At 43.3% G+C, this 15,645-nt stretch overlaps 1 protein-coding gene across 4 annotated transcripts in view; it reads left to right on the forward strand.

Moving 5' to 3' along the window:
• Positions 1-4,415, forward strand: part of RECK (reversion inducing cysteine rich protein with kazal motifs) — an 83,790-nt gene extending 79,375 nt beyond the window's left edge. For all 4 annotated transcript variants that reach the window (XM_025281712.3, XM_025281713.3, XM_006073594.4 and 1 more), the window contains 3 exons: positions 929-1,002; positions 1,830-1,985; positions 2,807-4,415. In XM_025281712.3, the coding sequence (XP_025137497.2) occupies positions 929-1,002; positions 1,830-1,985; positions 2,807-3,028 (452 nt within the window). In that variant the 3' untranslated portion in view covers positions 3,029-4,415. The remainder of the gene's footprint in view (positions 1-928; positions 1,003-1,829; positions 1,986-2,806) is intronic.
• Positions 4,416-15,645: the final 11,230 nt, after the last annotated feature.

Raw genomic sequence — 15,645 nt, forward strand, 5'->3', positions numbered from 1 at the left:
AGATAAACAGCAATATTTAACTGCTAGAATTATGGTTATTAGTTCAAAGGCATAATGTTTGCCTGTTATAAAGTTAATTAATAAAGAATTGGACATTAATGAACAATTGAAGTATTTTTGATGAACACAAACATTTTAAATTGAGAAAAACAAGATAGTTGTTGCCTTAGACTGGCCTTAGCATCTAATTTAATTGTTTCGGTTGCATATAATCAAGAAGTCTTGTTTCAAACAGGCTATTATAAGCAGTAACAGTTTTCAAACAGCTTACCTTTCAGTTTCATACTCTTCAGTTAAGCAGAGGTAGCAGAAGAGGCTTTATCCCAAGTCTGCACAGAACAGATTACCTGGAGTCTAACAAGTTCATTCCTCTGTCCAGGAACTCAGCAAATGTTTCTTGAGCATCTACTGTGTCCTAGACAAGTGTCTAGATGCTGGGGGCACAGCAGTGAGCTAACATAGCCTCCTTCCTCCTGGAGACCATGGTCTGACATGTTATTATTGTTTTTTTAACAGTTTAAATAACTTTTAAAATTCAGTTTGAATCAAACACCCATGGAATCTCTGAAACACTTGCTCCTGTGTTTTGCTGACAGGAAACACTTGCCTGGGATGACACAGTTCTGAGTAGGGCAGGGTCTAGGCCCCGTGTCTCGGGAAAGGCCAGCTCTCCCTGTGCTGTATGAAGCCACAGCTGCCCCGCCTGAGAAGTGGTACAGGAGGAAAGCAGGAATGGAGGAAGGATTTTGGTAAATGTATAGATCATTAGACTCCAGGTTGATCAGGGAACATATCTGAAAGTGCAGTCATCAGGAAGGACTTCGGTAACTTTCCCAGCACAAAATGAAGGGCTGGAAATTTCACCAACTATTTTGAATTTTCTTTATTTCTAATTCTGAACACAAACAGAATGGTTTCTGTTATACAGGTGCTTGTTGCCCATTATGTGCTGGAATGTTAAGAGTTTTGTTTGACAAAGAAAAACTGGATACTATTGCTAAGGTAAGTTGCTTTATGTGCCATGTACTATTGAAACCTTATTAATAAGCTTGTCAGTAATCATACAGACAGAATGTGTCATCCCTTTCATAGATGAAGAAACTAATTTGCACGGGAACATCTTGCCCAAGGCCGTACAGTAGCTCCCAACCAGGAGGCTTTGAGATCAGGCCATCTGCCTCCCCGTCCTGTGTTCCTTCCCTGTAGAGCCTGGCTGTGCAGTGACCTTACTCTGCAACCAGGTAGCCTGCACTTGCTTAAAAAAGGTCTCCTGCCAGCATAGTGAGCAGAGTGAGGGCTGGAGCCAGAGCCAGGCAGCCAGCAGCTGGTAGACTCCCAGATAGTTTCAAGGTTGCCCGCCCTCAGGTGGTCCCATTCCTCTGGGGGTATGTCCAGAATCGACCATCTTCCCATGATGGTTTTACCCCTTTTCCTTTTTTGTACCATTACTTTTGCTGCTCACTCTTGTGAAGATGAGATTGCAGAAGGGTAGCAACCAACACCTGCCACCACCTAAAAAAATTACACCCATTTCAATGAAAACAACTGTATTTTTACAGGAAGGCTTTAATTATTTCCCCATGGCGTCCAACTCAGAACTTTCCCTTAAAAAGTACTCCTGGTGAGAGTGTTTATGTCAGCCAGAAAACTCAGCAGTCAGAAAAAACCCTACTGGAATGGGTTCTGTGGATATTTAGAATTCATCCAGCAAGGCCCTGCCCCACACTTAGGATTAAAAGAGCCTTCTTGTTTTAAGCAAGGTAACAAGGCAGCTTAGGCAGTAGTAAGGAATTCTTTTTTCAGGTAATAGAATTGTTTTCTCTTTCTAGGTTACAAACAAAAAGCCAATCACAGTTCTGGAAATACTTCAGAAGATCCGCATGCATGTGTCTGTCCCACAGTGTGATGTGTTTGGGTACTTCAGCATTGAGTCAGAAATTGTGATCCTTATCATTCCTGTGGACCATTATCCAAAGGCTTTACAGGTGAGGTCAGCACGTGTCGTGCAGCCATCCTGTCATGCTGAATTGGGCGGGCGGAAGGGAGGAAAGCACGGCAGCTCTGAGGACAGAGCTGCTCCAGGGGAGTGGCTTCCAACAGAATGCAGGGGAGCGGGAGGGGGTGAGGTGCAGGTGCTGTGACTCAGAAGGTGCAGACATGAAAGGTGTCTGCTCATCTTCCAGATGAGGCGCTTGAGGCCCAGGGAGGGCAGGGACAGACACCAGCCACTCAGTGACAAGGCCAGGTGGACTCCAGTCTCCCAAGGGCTGTGCTTCTACTGGGGAGGAGGAGCCCACCAGAACTGATCTGATGGGCCCCGAGTTTTCTTCTTCATAATCTAGAGGTGAAACTCACTCAGGAGGCACAAATTTCAGCATCAACGTAGGGAGGTCCCAGTGACAGGAGTGAATACAGTGGTTTCTAAGCTGCCACATGAGGAAGCTCATTCTGTCTCAGCGCTCTCCTCTTCTCCTGATGTGTAGGTGGCCGTGGAGAAGCCAATCCCTGTGACTGTGTTTAAGCGTGAAAAGATAATGTCTAAACGTGAAGAAGGGGTGAACAGGATTGTGGGGAAAGAAAGGGCAGTGGCTTGTGTGGGTCATGGCTTTTTTTTAAATTTGATTTCCATTGATGCTGTTATTATTTGTGTAATAAATTAAGACTTTATTAGAATATTACTTTGCTAAAAAAAAAAAGGATAAAGAGAAGACGTATTCCGTGTGTTGGGATATATGTGGAATTTGTGTGACGACTTTTTCGTGGGTTCTGTGACTTATATTAAAAGGATCTGATTATCCTCTCCCAGATTGAGGCCTGCAATAAGGAAGCAGAGAAGATCGAATCTCTTATCAACTCTGACAGCCCCACTCTGGCAGCCCACGTCCCTCTGTCTGCCCTGGTCATCTCCCAGGTGCAGGTCTCCAGCAGCATGCCCTCAGCTGCCCCCAGGGCCCGGCCTCCCCATCACTCCTGCCTCTTCCTCCTCAGCCTGGGCCTCACCTTCCACAGGGTCTGGAGACACAACTGATGCCCATGAAAACTGCAAAATAGTCCTTGATCTAATTTTCTTACTTTGGAAAAAACATATAGGACTGCTGGTTTGTAGTTGAATAGTGACCAAGGTAAAGCACTTGTCATCTCTAACCTCTGTTCACCATACAGTATTTTTCTTAATTACCAGTATTAGTAAGGGTTTTGCCTTGTTTCTACAAGTGTTACAATATATTCTTCCAAATACTAAGGAAAAGAGGATGTTTCCTTCTGGTGGATCACTGACTGCCTTACAATTTACATTTTGCCCCCACCCAAAACAAATTATATATCATTGATAAATGAGATGATCACTTTTTAGAAAGACGGCTCACTTTAACTATGGACTTCGTATCACAGAAACTTCATTTCAGAGTTCTTTCAGTATTAGGGTGCCCCTAGTGCGTGTGTGTTTGTTTACAGATAATTCCCTACTCTGTCTAAAAGTGACGAGTCACAGTGAAGAGCCACTGTTATTAGAGTATGAGAAAAAGATAAGGCGTCTTTGGAATTCATATAAGTCATCAGGCAAATTTAATTTATAGAAATCTAATTCAGAATCCATTTAATGTGTTAAGTAAGCAAAAGCAGGCTAAGTAAATGGCACTCTCACATGATATATTGTACCTAAGTGATAGTCTCAGTGGTTCTTAAAGTGTGTCTGTGACTTCTGTGAAAGGGAGAAGTTATATTGCATCAAAGCATCTTGTATTATGCATTTTTTATATTAACAGATGAATATCTTTTGGTATCATCCAAGTTAAATGTTGAGTTTTTAAACATTAACCTTTAAACCAATTGCTGCTACTTATGTAATTGCCAAAAAGTGAAATAATTAGTAGTTCATGTAAATAATACATGATTTTTCTATTTTATTATGAAGAAGGTGAATAGCCATATTTGTAAAATGACAATCATGTGTGTTAACCCAGTACTTTCCGTTCATGAAGACCCATTTGTTTTTTGTGATATGCACAATGTAGGTAAGTGTTCTGTTTTTCTTTTTTGATACAGATTTATAAAGAAGTGTGGTTTATATATTTAAAAGTGTCAATCTAAGTATTAAAATGTTTGCATGTTGTCTAAGAAATTGAATACTTTGAATGTGTTTCACAGTTTTAAATAAGCTATTCAGTGTAATACTTCTTGTTTATATGCACCTAAACTTAGAATTTACATGAAGTGTTTTTCTCAGTGTTATATATATGTACCCTCTGAAAGATATAGGGTTATGCTTATTATACCAAAATGTTGTTTAAAAGTGGGCACTTAAAGCTTTCAGAATTTCTCAGTGCTGATGTAGCATGTTTGTTGCAATTGCTATAAATCTCTTCAATGCAATATACTGGAAAGCTTTTCTATTTTAATAAAATAATTTTATATGATTATGTGTATTTCTAAGCAAAGCACACATTTAGAATGAAACCACTGATCACTCTTCAGAGAGCCATGTCCTTTGCTCTGACTAAGAAGTCATGGGAGTGTGATTACTTCAAAAGTGGGAAATCAGAGCAGCTGGGACAGAGCTGGTCAGAACAGACCCTGGCATGTTCTTGGCAGAAGGGTCAAGGACAAAGACCCCGGCTTCTTCAGGACTGAGAGCTTCAGGCACTCCAAGACCAGGAGTAGGTTAGGCAGTTCTTCTCCCCGCTGGTTCATCCCGATACTTCAGCCCTATGGTATATCCTAGAACAGAGAGAACTTTGCACTGTGAAGACAGAGGGCCAGCTGATCAGGGCCTGAGAGGTTCTATCAGTCGGCTGAGGCTAAGGCCCCAAACCTCCATCTTGCTCCCGTCACATGTCTGCTCTGCTTTTTCTCATTGTTGTCTTCACTCCAGGACCCACGCAGTGTCCTCACAAAGGGAAGAAGGAGATGAAGGAAACCACAACTGGTGGTTAGGTCTCTGCTCAGAAATGACGCTGTCATTTCTGCCTACGGCTAACGTCCAAGCAAGTCACGTGGCCGCCCCTGACTCCAAAAGGTAGCGAGGAACATACCGTCCTCTTGTGTATGTGTGTGTATCTGTGTGTTGCGGGGAAGAAGGGAAGAAGCTGGGGCAGACCATGAGTATTTTGAACAATGAGAGAGTCTACTGCAGAGGCCCTTTCTCATCAGGATAGGGCAATAGCCAGGAATGACTAAATTTCTTATTAAAAAGGCAGTAGAAGTTTTTGGTCTAGGAAGGAAATGAGAAATAAGAGAGGTGCTTGGGTTTGATAGAGGGGGCAATATCAAGGGAAGAAAAGACCTAAAGGTTGGTCCTGCTCCAAGAACAGAATCACAGTCTTGAGAACTCTGACCATAGGTAGTCACAGGCGAAACAAGCCCAGGTCCAGTCAGTTCAGGAGATGGCACTCCTCACTAGCCAGTGGCTGTGGTGAGCACAGCCAGGCTGCCTTGGGGACCAGCTGTTAGTGGCCTCGGAGCAGGACAGAGCCCCTGCTGGTTAGCTCTGTCCAAGTGTATCAGGCTAGTAGAGGCTCTGCGGGAGACAGGGGGCACAGGCGAAAGAGAGAAATGTGGGCCCTGCCCTTCTGTAATTCTGCCAGGAGCTAGAGGCAGGGAGGACCTGGAAGTCTGGAGAAAGCGGTTCTGGGGGAGGTGGACAACTTAGCAGATGAGATAACTACGTGAAATGTGGACTCCAGAGAAAGGTTCAGAGGCTCCCATAAGGTCATGGGTAATGAAACTAAGACACTAGGAAAACAGAGGAAATAACCTTCTGTCTGGCCTACGGGAAGTAATTGGGCAGGAGTGGACCCTAAGAGGGTCATAGGCCTGGCCTGGGTCATATGCCCACCTCTGGCAGAGAAGGAAAGTCAGGGGAGCTTCAGCCCCACTTAAACCAGACAGAATGGATTTCTCACAGGAAATGACTCAGTTCCTAGAAGAAGGCTGCTGCTAGATGTGTCCTCTGGGGAGTATACGTCTCTCTAACTGGCCGTTAGTCAGTCTGGGAGCACACAACAGTGCCTCACCCTCAGGCCAGGTGCCCACCTGGAACTGTCAAACCATTAGCCACCAGAGCCCAAGGACAGCCAACAGGGTGCTTTGTACGAGAGACCTATTAAACAAAGGAGTTATTCAAAGTGACTGGTAATAAAGTAAATCATCTTCAGAGCAAAAATGGCAATGGAGAGGAGAGACTGTGATGAATGTAAACATTTTTAATCAGGGCAAAAAGAAGTAGGAGAACTTGGGAAGGATTCTTCTTATCTCCTGGAATCCTCACTCCACAACCAGCTCTGTCAGGGGTCTTCCCAAGGGCTCCAGGACAGAGGATCCAGGCTTAAGGCTCAATTGTCACAGGGTGACACTAAATTGTTGGTCTCTCATAAGTCATCATTTACTGTAAACCAGGGACAGCAAATGTGTGTCATTCATGCCACCAGATCCTCATTGGATGTTCATGGTAAAGAGACCACAGTTCCATCATGGTCTCCTGGTGGTGGTGACAAGCCCAGCTTCAGGCACAGCATTCTGAGTAGGAAGAAAGGGCACTAGAGTCATGGTAACTTCTTTGCTGCCATTGTATCTTATGAATAAAAAAATGTTTCTCAGAAATCCCTCAACAGTTGTCCTGGGCATCTCCTTGCCCAGGACTGGGTAGTATTGGCCAACACTAGACAGTTGGCCAAGGGGAGCAGGATGGCCGTAGCTGGTTGGCTAGTCAGAGGCAACACACTGCTGCCCCAACCAATCTGAGGAGCAAGAGGGCAAGAGTAAGTCGGCCAAGGCCGCCAACAGCATTCATCTTAAGATAAAGTCAGTTTGGGGCAGTCTCAACTTGTTAGAGTATAGATATGGAAAGTTTTGTTTAACTACCTCCAGCTGTGATAGGTGTTTCTAACTAGGTGATTGTTCAGTTGCTAAGTTGTATCTGACTCGTTGTGATCCCATGAACTGCATCTAGTTCACTAACAAGGTAGTGAAACCCCATAATAGCAAGTGTCTGATTTCATAACTTTAGTGCTTTCCTCCAGTTACTTAAACAGCCCTGCTTCATTCCTCAGGCCTCTGACCTGGTTATTTTAAAACGTCCATCCCATATCCAATGCAAAGGCCTCTTCACCTCCTCCAGCCTAGACTAGATGTTTGCTCAAGAATAGGGTGGTTAGAAGGGATGGTCTTTTTGCCACAAACATATGCAAGGCTCACATCTCAGAGTCTGTGAGCTTGTCATAATGTCACTAGTGGCATTAGTCACAGACATTAGGGTGTCTTCAGTACAAACCCTGGAACATTCATTTCTAGTAAGAAAGTTTGCCAACCAAGAGGTGAGTGGTCTTGCCCTCAGCTGTGGTTAGCCTGTACAAAACAGATGTAGGTCACCTAATTGTACAAGGCAGTGTGCCGTGGGAAGTGTGAGGAGTGGGAGAGAAAATCTAATAAGGAGCAGACAGAAGGCTGTGCAGGGCTTCATTAGCCCTGGGTCTGTCCCAGTGGTAGTACAGTGGAGTTAATGACTTGGGAAGGGTTGGTGAGAGGAAGCATAAGGCAGGTCAGGTTTGGAGCCTAGGCTGCCAGGCCGGAATGGCACCCAGAGCTGTTGGCCTTGCCCTCCCAGCTATACTGCCTGGGATAGTTCCCAGGCATAGAACCGTGGCCACCCAGCCTCAGTGACTGGAGAGACCTTCAAGGTCACCCACTGATCTCGTTATCTCATGCTCCCTTCTTCTGTCCTGTGAACATCCTGGACTCTACTGAGGAAACATTAATTGAGCCAGGCTGGGTGCCAGCTTTCCCTGGAACTTGCCCCCTCCTTCAGGGTTCGGCCTGGGTCTGTTTCAGCTGCACCTTGGGAAGAAAGTTAAACCCGCCAGCAACACTGATGGCCTTCACACAAAATCCATAGAAGACATTTTATTTTCTTTCATTTGATTGAATGGTTTTCCTTTAACCCTGGCTGGTGGGAGTCAAACCCACACATTCCCACAGAAGGCACTGTATTTCTCAAAGGGACCAGAGGCCTGGTCCTCTCTCCCTTTCTCCCAGCTGCATTGTGAGTTTTGCCAGGCGAGGGAAAGGGAAAGCTGCAGAATCATTCCTAGGGAAATTCCTTTCCCCAGTCCAGCAGACTTTCATTTTGTACACAGAGGGCAGTGGGCCCGGAAAGCAATATAAGCCCGGGGTCACACGGCAAGTCAGATCAGAGCCAAGCCAGAGGCCAGGTCTGGGCTTTCCCTGGCACAAGGCAGCTGGGCAGGATTTGTGCTCCTCAGGGATGGAGCCAACCAAGCAGGAGTGCTCCTTGAAGGTAGACACTGTGGGTGGCCCGAGTGAACTAGGTTCAGTGTCAGATCAGACTGACAAGGCAGGCACCTGGGTGGGGTCTGACAGGTCCAAGGAGCAACAGGGATCATAAAAGTAATGGACACAGCCCTCCTGCCCTTTGTGTGACAGTCTGCACAGCGCCCTCCACCTGCTTCTCTCACTGGCCCACAGCAAAAGGGTGCACAGAGAGGGCATATACCGAGTCCAAGGTCAGGTTAGGTTCTCAGGAAGTGAGGCTGGTAAGGGTAAGGCAAGGATAAGGCAGGAGCCTTCACATGGGGAAGCTTCCTAACACCCCTGCCCCCAGCTCCACCCACTCTTTCATTTCTCCTAAATGAAATTTATTGTTTTATTATTGTGAAAAATAACTTTGTGTATTCCCCCCAAACCTGGAAATATACACAGGAAAAAGTCACCCTCAGTGCACCGTCTTCCCTCTGCCCCTACTAGAGAGAGTGGAATCTTTCTACCACCGTCTCTGTACCCAGTTGGGTCAGGGTCCTTTCTCCTTGTGCTTGGGGGCACAGGTGGTTAACTCAGCACATTGGTTTCATATTGGGGATGTTGCCTGCTGATTGACACTTCCCTGCCTGATGGTTCACAGGTGGAAACCTCATCTCAGCCAGAACCTCTCCAGGTCCCCTTCCTGAGGGCTGTCTTCCCTGGACAATCTCCCACTGACCTTGACTGGAGATGTGAGCCACAGTTTTAGGGAGGAGTCATGGAGGCATTCATGTTGGTCAAGACCCAGCAGGAGGTCAAGACCCAGGTGGCCCACCCAAATCAGGATAATTTGAGGAAGGCTTCATAAAGGAACTATTGATAAAGGTGTGAGCAGTATGTAAGAAACCGGAGGAAGAGTACAGGGCACGAGCTGTTAACACAGGGCTGTTAACACCTCTTGGCACAAAATGGTGAGGTGGTTTCCAGAAGCCAAGGGCACTGCTGCATGGAGCAGGCATTTCCTCCCCCTCCCTCGGGTGTCCGCCCATTGCTGAACCCCATCAGAAGCCAGAGGACAAGGGATCCTGTTGCAACTATGCAAGTCAGCCTTCCCCGCAGGGCACAGAGTGATTTAGGGAAGGAAGTGGAGCAGAAGAAGACACCAGCACAACAGATCAGGGCAGTACCTTGTAAGAGGAGGGGAGATGTGACAGTATCTGCCCCCTCATTCCAGCACACCCCAAGATGGCAAGGCCTCTTGGTTTAAACTTTTGGAAGGGTCCCACTGAGTGCAGCCTCCACAGTTCCTCTCCATCCTCCTCTCGTGGCCGTTCTTCATGCCACATTTCCCAGAGTTTCTTCCCAACTCCCCAAGAATGACCCAGAAAGGTCATCTGGCTCAGGATCCAGCTCACCTTCCCTGTCAGCATGGAGCTGCCCAAGAGCAAGCACCCTCCTCAACGTATTCATTTTCTTCCTAAAGCAGACAAGGCTGTCACATGTAAGGAAGCGACATAATCCTCGTAATAAAATAAATTTGATCATGTGTCTAGTGAAACAAGTCCATACTTGGGTACTTTTAAAATGGGTTGATGTCAGGACTTCCTCGACAGTCCAGTGGTTAAGACTTCACCTTCCAGCCCAGGGAGTGCAGGTTCAGTTCCTGATCAGGAAGCTAAGATCCCACATACCACGAGGCCAAAAAACCAAAACATAACAGAAACAATATGGTAACAAATTCAATAAAGACTTTAAAAACTAGTCCACATCAAAAAAAAAATCTTAAAAAAAAGTAAGTTGCTATTACTGCTGTTAATCAAGATTTCGCCCATGATACATTATAGTAAGGTTATACTCAAAATCTTCAAGCTAGGCTTCAGCAGTACATGAACAGAGAATTTCCAGATATACAAGCTGGTTTTATAAAAGGCAGAGAAACCAGAGATCAAATTGCCAACATCTGTTGGATCACAGAGAAAGCACGAGAATTCCAGAAAAACATCTGCTTCTGCTTCACTGACTACACAAAAGCCTTTGACTGTGTGGATCACAGCAAACTGTGGAAAATTCTTAAAGAGATGAGACTACCAGACCACCTTGCCTGTCTCCTGAGAAACCTGTATGTGGATCAGAGGCAACAATTAGAACCATGTATGGAACAACTGGTTCAGAATTGGGAAAGGAGTACAAGGTTGTATGTATCACCCTATTTATTTAACTTCTATGCCAAGTACATCATGTGAAATACTGCACTGGATAATTCACAAGCTGGAATCAAGATTGCCAGGAAAAATATCAGCAACTTCAGATGTGTAGACAATACCACTCTAATGGCAGAAAGTGAAGAGGAGCTAAAAAGCCTCTTAACGGTGAAAGAGGGGAGTGAAAAAGTTGGCTTTTTTGAATTCAACATTCAAATAATGAATATCATGGCATCTGGTCCCATCACTTCATGACAAATAGATGCGGAAAAAGTGGAAACAGCGACAGATTTTCTTTCTTCTTGGGCTCCAAAATTACTGCGAATGGTGACTGCAGCCATAAAATTAAGAGACTCTTACTCCTTGGAAGGAAAAACCTAGACAGCGTATTAAAAAGCAGAGACATCACATGGCCAACAAAGGTCCATCTAGTCAAAGCTATTGTTTTTCTAGTAGTCATTTACTGATGTGAGATTTGGACCATAAAGAAGGCTGAGCCCCAAAGAAGTGACGCTTTCAAATTGTGCTGGAGAAGACTCTTGAGAGTCCTTTGGACTGCAAGGGGATCAAACCAGTCAATCCCAAAGGAAATCAACCCTGAATATTCATTGGAAGGACTGATGCTGAAGCTGAAGCTTCAATACTTTGGCCACCTGATGCGAAGAGCCATTTCTTTGGAAAAGACCCTGATGCTGGGAAAGATTGAAGGCAAAATGAGAAGAGAGCGACAGAGGATGAGATGGTTAGATAACATCACCAACTCAATGGACATAAATTTGAGCAACTCTGGGAGATAAAGGACAGGGAAGCCTGGTATGCTGCAGTCCATGGGGTCGCAAAGAATCGGACACGACTTAGTGACTCAACAACAACATTCTAACTAGGTATTGATGCCATGTGAAAAAGTTGATTCTTAAAAATATTATTCTTGGACCTGGCTATCATTTGAAGGTTTTTATATTAATTTAATGAATTTTCTTAGGTTTTTCTAGGAAGAAGCCATAATTAAAACTTCACTCTTCCTTTACCAATATTTATACCTCTTACATCATTTTGTTGCCCTAGTATGGGCTAGAACTCCCCAGACAGTGTTGAATAACAGTGGTGATAGCAAGAAACCTTATGTTCTTTATTTTAATGGCAGTGTCCCATTGTTTTACTGTTAAGCATGATCTTTTAAGTATGATGTTTTACTATTTGTTCTGGAGGTTTCTCTTGATTCTGCTAAGGGAAAACAGATTTTTTTAAACTCCTTAGTGGATATTGAATTGTATCAAAGGTATTTTCTGCATCCATTTAAATGACATTTTTCCTTTGACTTATGAATATATTTCTTAATAGCCTTGAAATAAATTTTACTCTAGTAATATGCTTCTAGATTCAGCTTGCTGACATTTTATTTAGGACATTGATATTTATATTCATAATGTTTTTTTGTATTTGCTATATTTTTCAGGTTGTGGAATCAGGATCATTTTAGCTTCATTAAATGAGAGGGGAAGGTTTTCTATGCTTTAGAACATGTAAATAGTACCAGAATCATCTGTCTCTCAAAGCTTTGATAGAATTTATCTGCGGGCTTATCTGGGTCCAGCTCTTATTTGGGTAAGCAGTCATATTTTCATTTTTTTAATGACCATATTGGTTCATTTTTATTTTTTTTCTCTTCTTAAATACTTTTTTTTTTTTCCCTAGAAAATTGCCCAATTCAGAAAATCTACTAGTGGAGAGTAGATACTATTTTTCTAAAAAGAGGTTACCTCCTCTTTTTATTATTAATGTAGTACATTTGAATTTCCTCTTTTTAGACTTTTTTTATTGATTTGATTTTGTAGAAATTTATCTATTTGATATCTTCCAGCTCTAGGATATATTTTTTCACTTCTGCTACTTTTCTGTTTTATCTATATTAATTTCTTTATTCAGTTAATTTGAACACTTTATTATGGAAAATTTCAAACTGGCAGACAATTTGAAAGTGAAAATCCATATACCACTGTCCAGATTCTATAATGAACATTTTGCTAATTGCTTTATCACTATTTATCCATCTCTTCTTCTATCCACACATCTTATACTTTATGCATTTCAAAGTAAGTTACAAACATTAATATATTTTACCCCTAAACATTTCAGCATTTATTCATTAATTAGAATTCAATATTTTTTTATGATTCTTTATTTTTTATAACTTGTCTAACTCCTTTGGCCCAGCATTATTTATTTTCTCTTTTTAAACAACTGACAATCCCATAGATTTCCTTTTTTCTAATCTTTTATTTTTTTTGATGTGAACCATTTTTAAAATCTATATTGAATTTGTTACAATATTGCTTCTGTCCTATGTTTTGGGGATTTTCTTTTTTGACCCCAAGGCATGGGAGGTCCTAGCTCCCCAACCAGGGATCAAACCCATGCCCCTTGCATTGGAAGGCAAAGTCTTGACCACTGGACCAACAGTAAAGTCCCCCCCATATATTTTCTACCAACAGTAATAAAGAGAGCATAACTCAATAAAATGAGACTTTCTGCCAAGGTTTTACTTTCCTCCACTTTTCTAGCTACCATGATCTCTACCCATCAAACGATTACAATGAATTTTTTATTCCCCAGAACTGCAGATCAAGACCCAAAGGCTGAAGGGCTTAAAGCATTATATGTATCTTAAACCATAGTTTAGGGAAGAATTTATAATAATATAAGACTTTAGACACTAAGAAGGACTGAATCATGGAGTGCAGCACATTCTGGGGAAACATTTAGGACAGAAACAAAATTTCCTTTTGTTGAAGGGAAGATAAGGTAGACACCTTTGGGTTCTGGCTGCTCAGCATGTGGCGAGGTCTCTATTTGAGTGTACAAGATCCCGTATCTAACTATGGAAGCTGAAGCGGGGCAGACATTCCTCTGTTCTCTTTCTGAAAGCTTGTGGGAAGTCATGTGACCCCAGTTCAGCCAAACAGGTGCTCCTGCCCAAGAATATGAGTCTAGAAGAGTTGACCCAGAGGCATAGCAAGGGACCAGGGAAGATTCTGGATTGCTGGAATATTTATCCCCAAGAGACTAAAGTAGATGTGACAGTTTCCGTCAATTTGCAAGTTTAAGTTTTCTACCATCAGCGGAATTTCGACTAGATCTATACGGTGACCTTTTTACATATCTAAATTGTGACTGTGAAATATTACCCACACACAAATAAGTGATGTTTAAAGGATGCTTTAGTTATCATCTTATTTAATTAAAAAAAAAACTCTGAGTTAGGTATTACTGTCATTTCAAGCACCTGGATGAGAATCCCAGTCAGTGGGCAGCAGAGCTGGAACATGGACGTGGGCACATGACTTCAAGGCCATGCCCCAGGCTCTTAACCAAGTATTCTTAATTGCCATTCATCTCTTAACACTTCTTTTGGCTTCACCTTTCAGTCCTCTGGGAAGGACTTTTTTCATTTCAAAAATTATCAGTTAATCTTTTGTTAAATTGTGTTCAGAAAATTTAACTGGATAGTTTCTACTTTCTGGAATTTATTGTGGTTTACTTTAGGGCCTAATATTTGGTCAACCTTTGTAATTGTTCCATAGAAATTTGAAAATAATGTTATCAAATATAAATGGTCTTATTTGCCTGGCACAGGGGAGGAAGTAGAGGACAGTGCCCAGTCTTACTTAAAAATCAACCCTTATTATCAACAAGTCAATCCACTTCAGTGCCCACTTATTGAAAGATCTTAAAATTAGCTTCTTTCAGTTAGGGTTTACTGAATCCCTTCCCCCATAAGGAGTTACTCTGGGGAATCTCACCCAGGCTGCATCTTAATTTCCCTGCTTGTCTCACACAGGGGTGGGGCCATGAGTGAGACCAAGTCTCTTTAGTGCCAGGTGTGTACTGACCACTGCCCCAAGGCCAAAAGAGGTCAGGACCTCTGGAAGTTGAAGGGACCCATACACCCTAAGGGAAGGGTAGGATTTGAATGGGCAGAGATGGGCCAGCAGACCAGACTGAACAAATAGCCCAAGGAAGGCAAGAAGGTGAGGAATCTCTGAACATGTTTGGGGAATATCAGAAAGTCTGTTGTTGTTCAGCCACTAAGTTATGTCCAACTCTTTGCCACCCCATGGACTGCAACACACCAGGCTTTCCTGTCCTTCACCATCTCCTGGAGTTTGCGCAAACTCACGTCCATTGAGTCGTGGTGGCATTCAACCATCTCATCCTCTGTCGCCCCCTTCTCCTCTTGCCCTCAATCTTTCCCAGTATCAGGGTCTTTTCAGATGAGTCAGCTCTTTGCATCAGGTGGCCAAAGTATTAGAATATCAGCTTCAGCATCAGTCCTTCCAATTAATATTCAGGGTTAATTTCCTTGAGGATTGGCTGGTTGGATCTCCTTGCTGTCCAGTTCAGTGCAGTTCAGTCGCTCAATGGTGTCCAACTCTTTGCAACCCCATGGACTGCAGCACGCCAGGCCTCCCTATCCATCACCAACTCCCGGAGTTTACCCAAACTCATGTCCATTGAGTTGCTGATGCTATCCAACAATCTCATCCTGTCATCCCCTTCTTTTCCTGCCTTCAATCTTTCCCAGCATCAGGGTCTTTTCAAATAAGTCAGCTCTTCACATCAGGTGGCCAAAGTACTGGAGTTTCAGCTTCAACATCAGTCCTTCCAACAAACACTCAGGACTGATCACCTTTAGGATGGACTGGTTGGATCTCCTTGCAGTCCAAGGGACTCTCAAGAGTCTTCTCTAACACCACAGTTCAAAAGCATCAATTCTTCAGCGCTCAGCTTTCTTTATAGTCCAACTCTCACATCCATACATAACTACTAGAAAAACCATAGCTTTGGCTACTCGGACCTTTGTCAGTAAGATAATGTCTCTTCTTTTTAATATGCTGTCTAGGTTTGTCATAGCTTTTCTTCCAAGGAGCAAGCATCTTTTAATTTCATGGCTGCAGTCGCCATCCGCAGTGATTTTGGAGCCCAAGAAAATAAAATCTGCCAATATTTCCACTTTTCCCCTATCTATTTGCCATGAAGTAATAGGACCAGATGCCATGATCTTAGTTTTTTTTAGTTTGAGTAATTCCCTCGTAGTCCAGTGGTTCGGAATCTGTGGTTTGGACCCTGCCGTGGGCTGGGTTTGATCCCTGGTCTGGGAACTAAGACTCAAGAATCTGCAAGCCACTCGGCGAGG

Source organism: Bubalus bubalis, chromosome 3 (genome assembly GCF_019923935.1).
Source record: "Bubalus bubalis isolate 160015118507 breed Murrah chromosome 3, NDDB_SH_1, whole genome shotgun sequence".
Classification (NCBI taxonomy): Eukaryota; Metazoa; Chordata; class Mammalia; order Artiodactyla; family Bovidae; genus Bubalus; species Bubalus bubalis.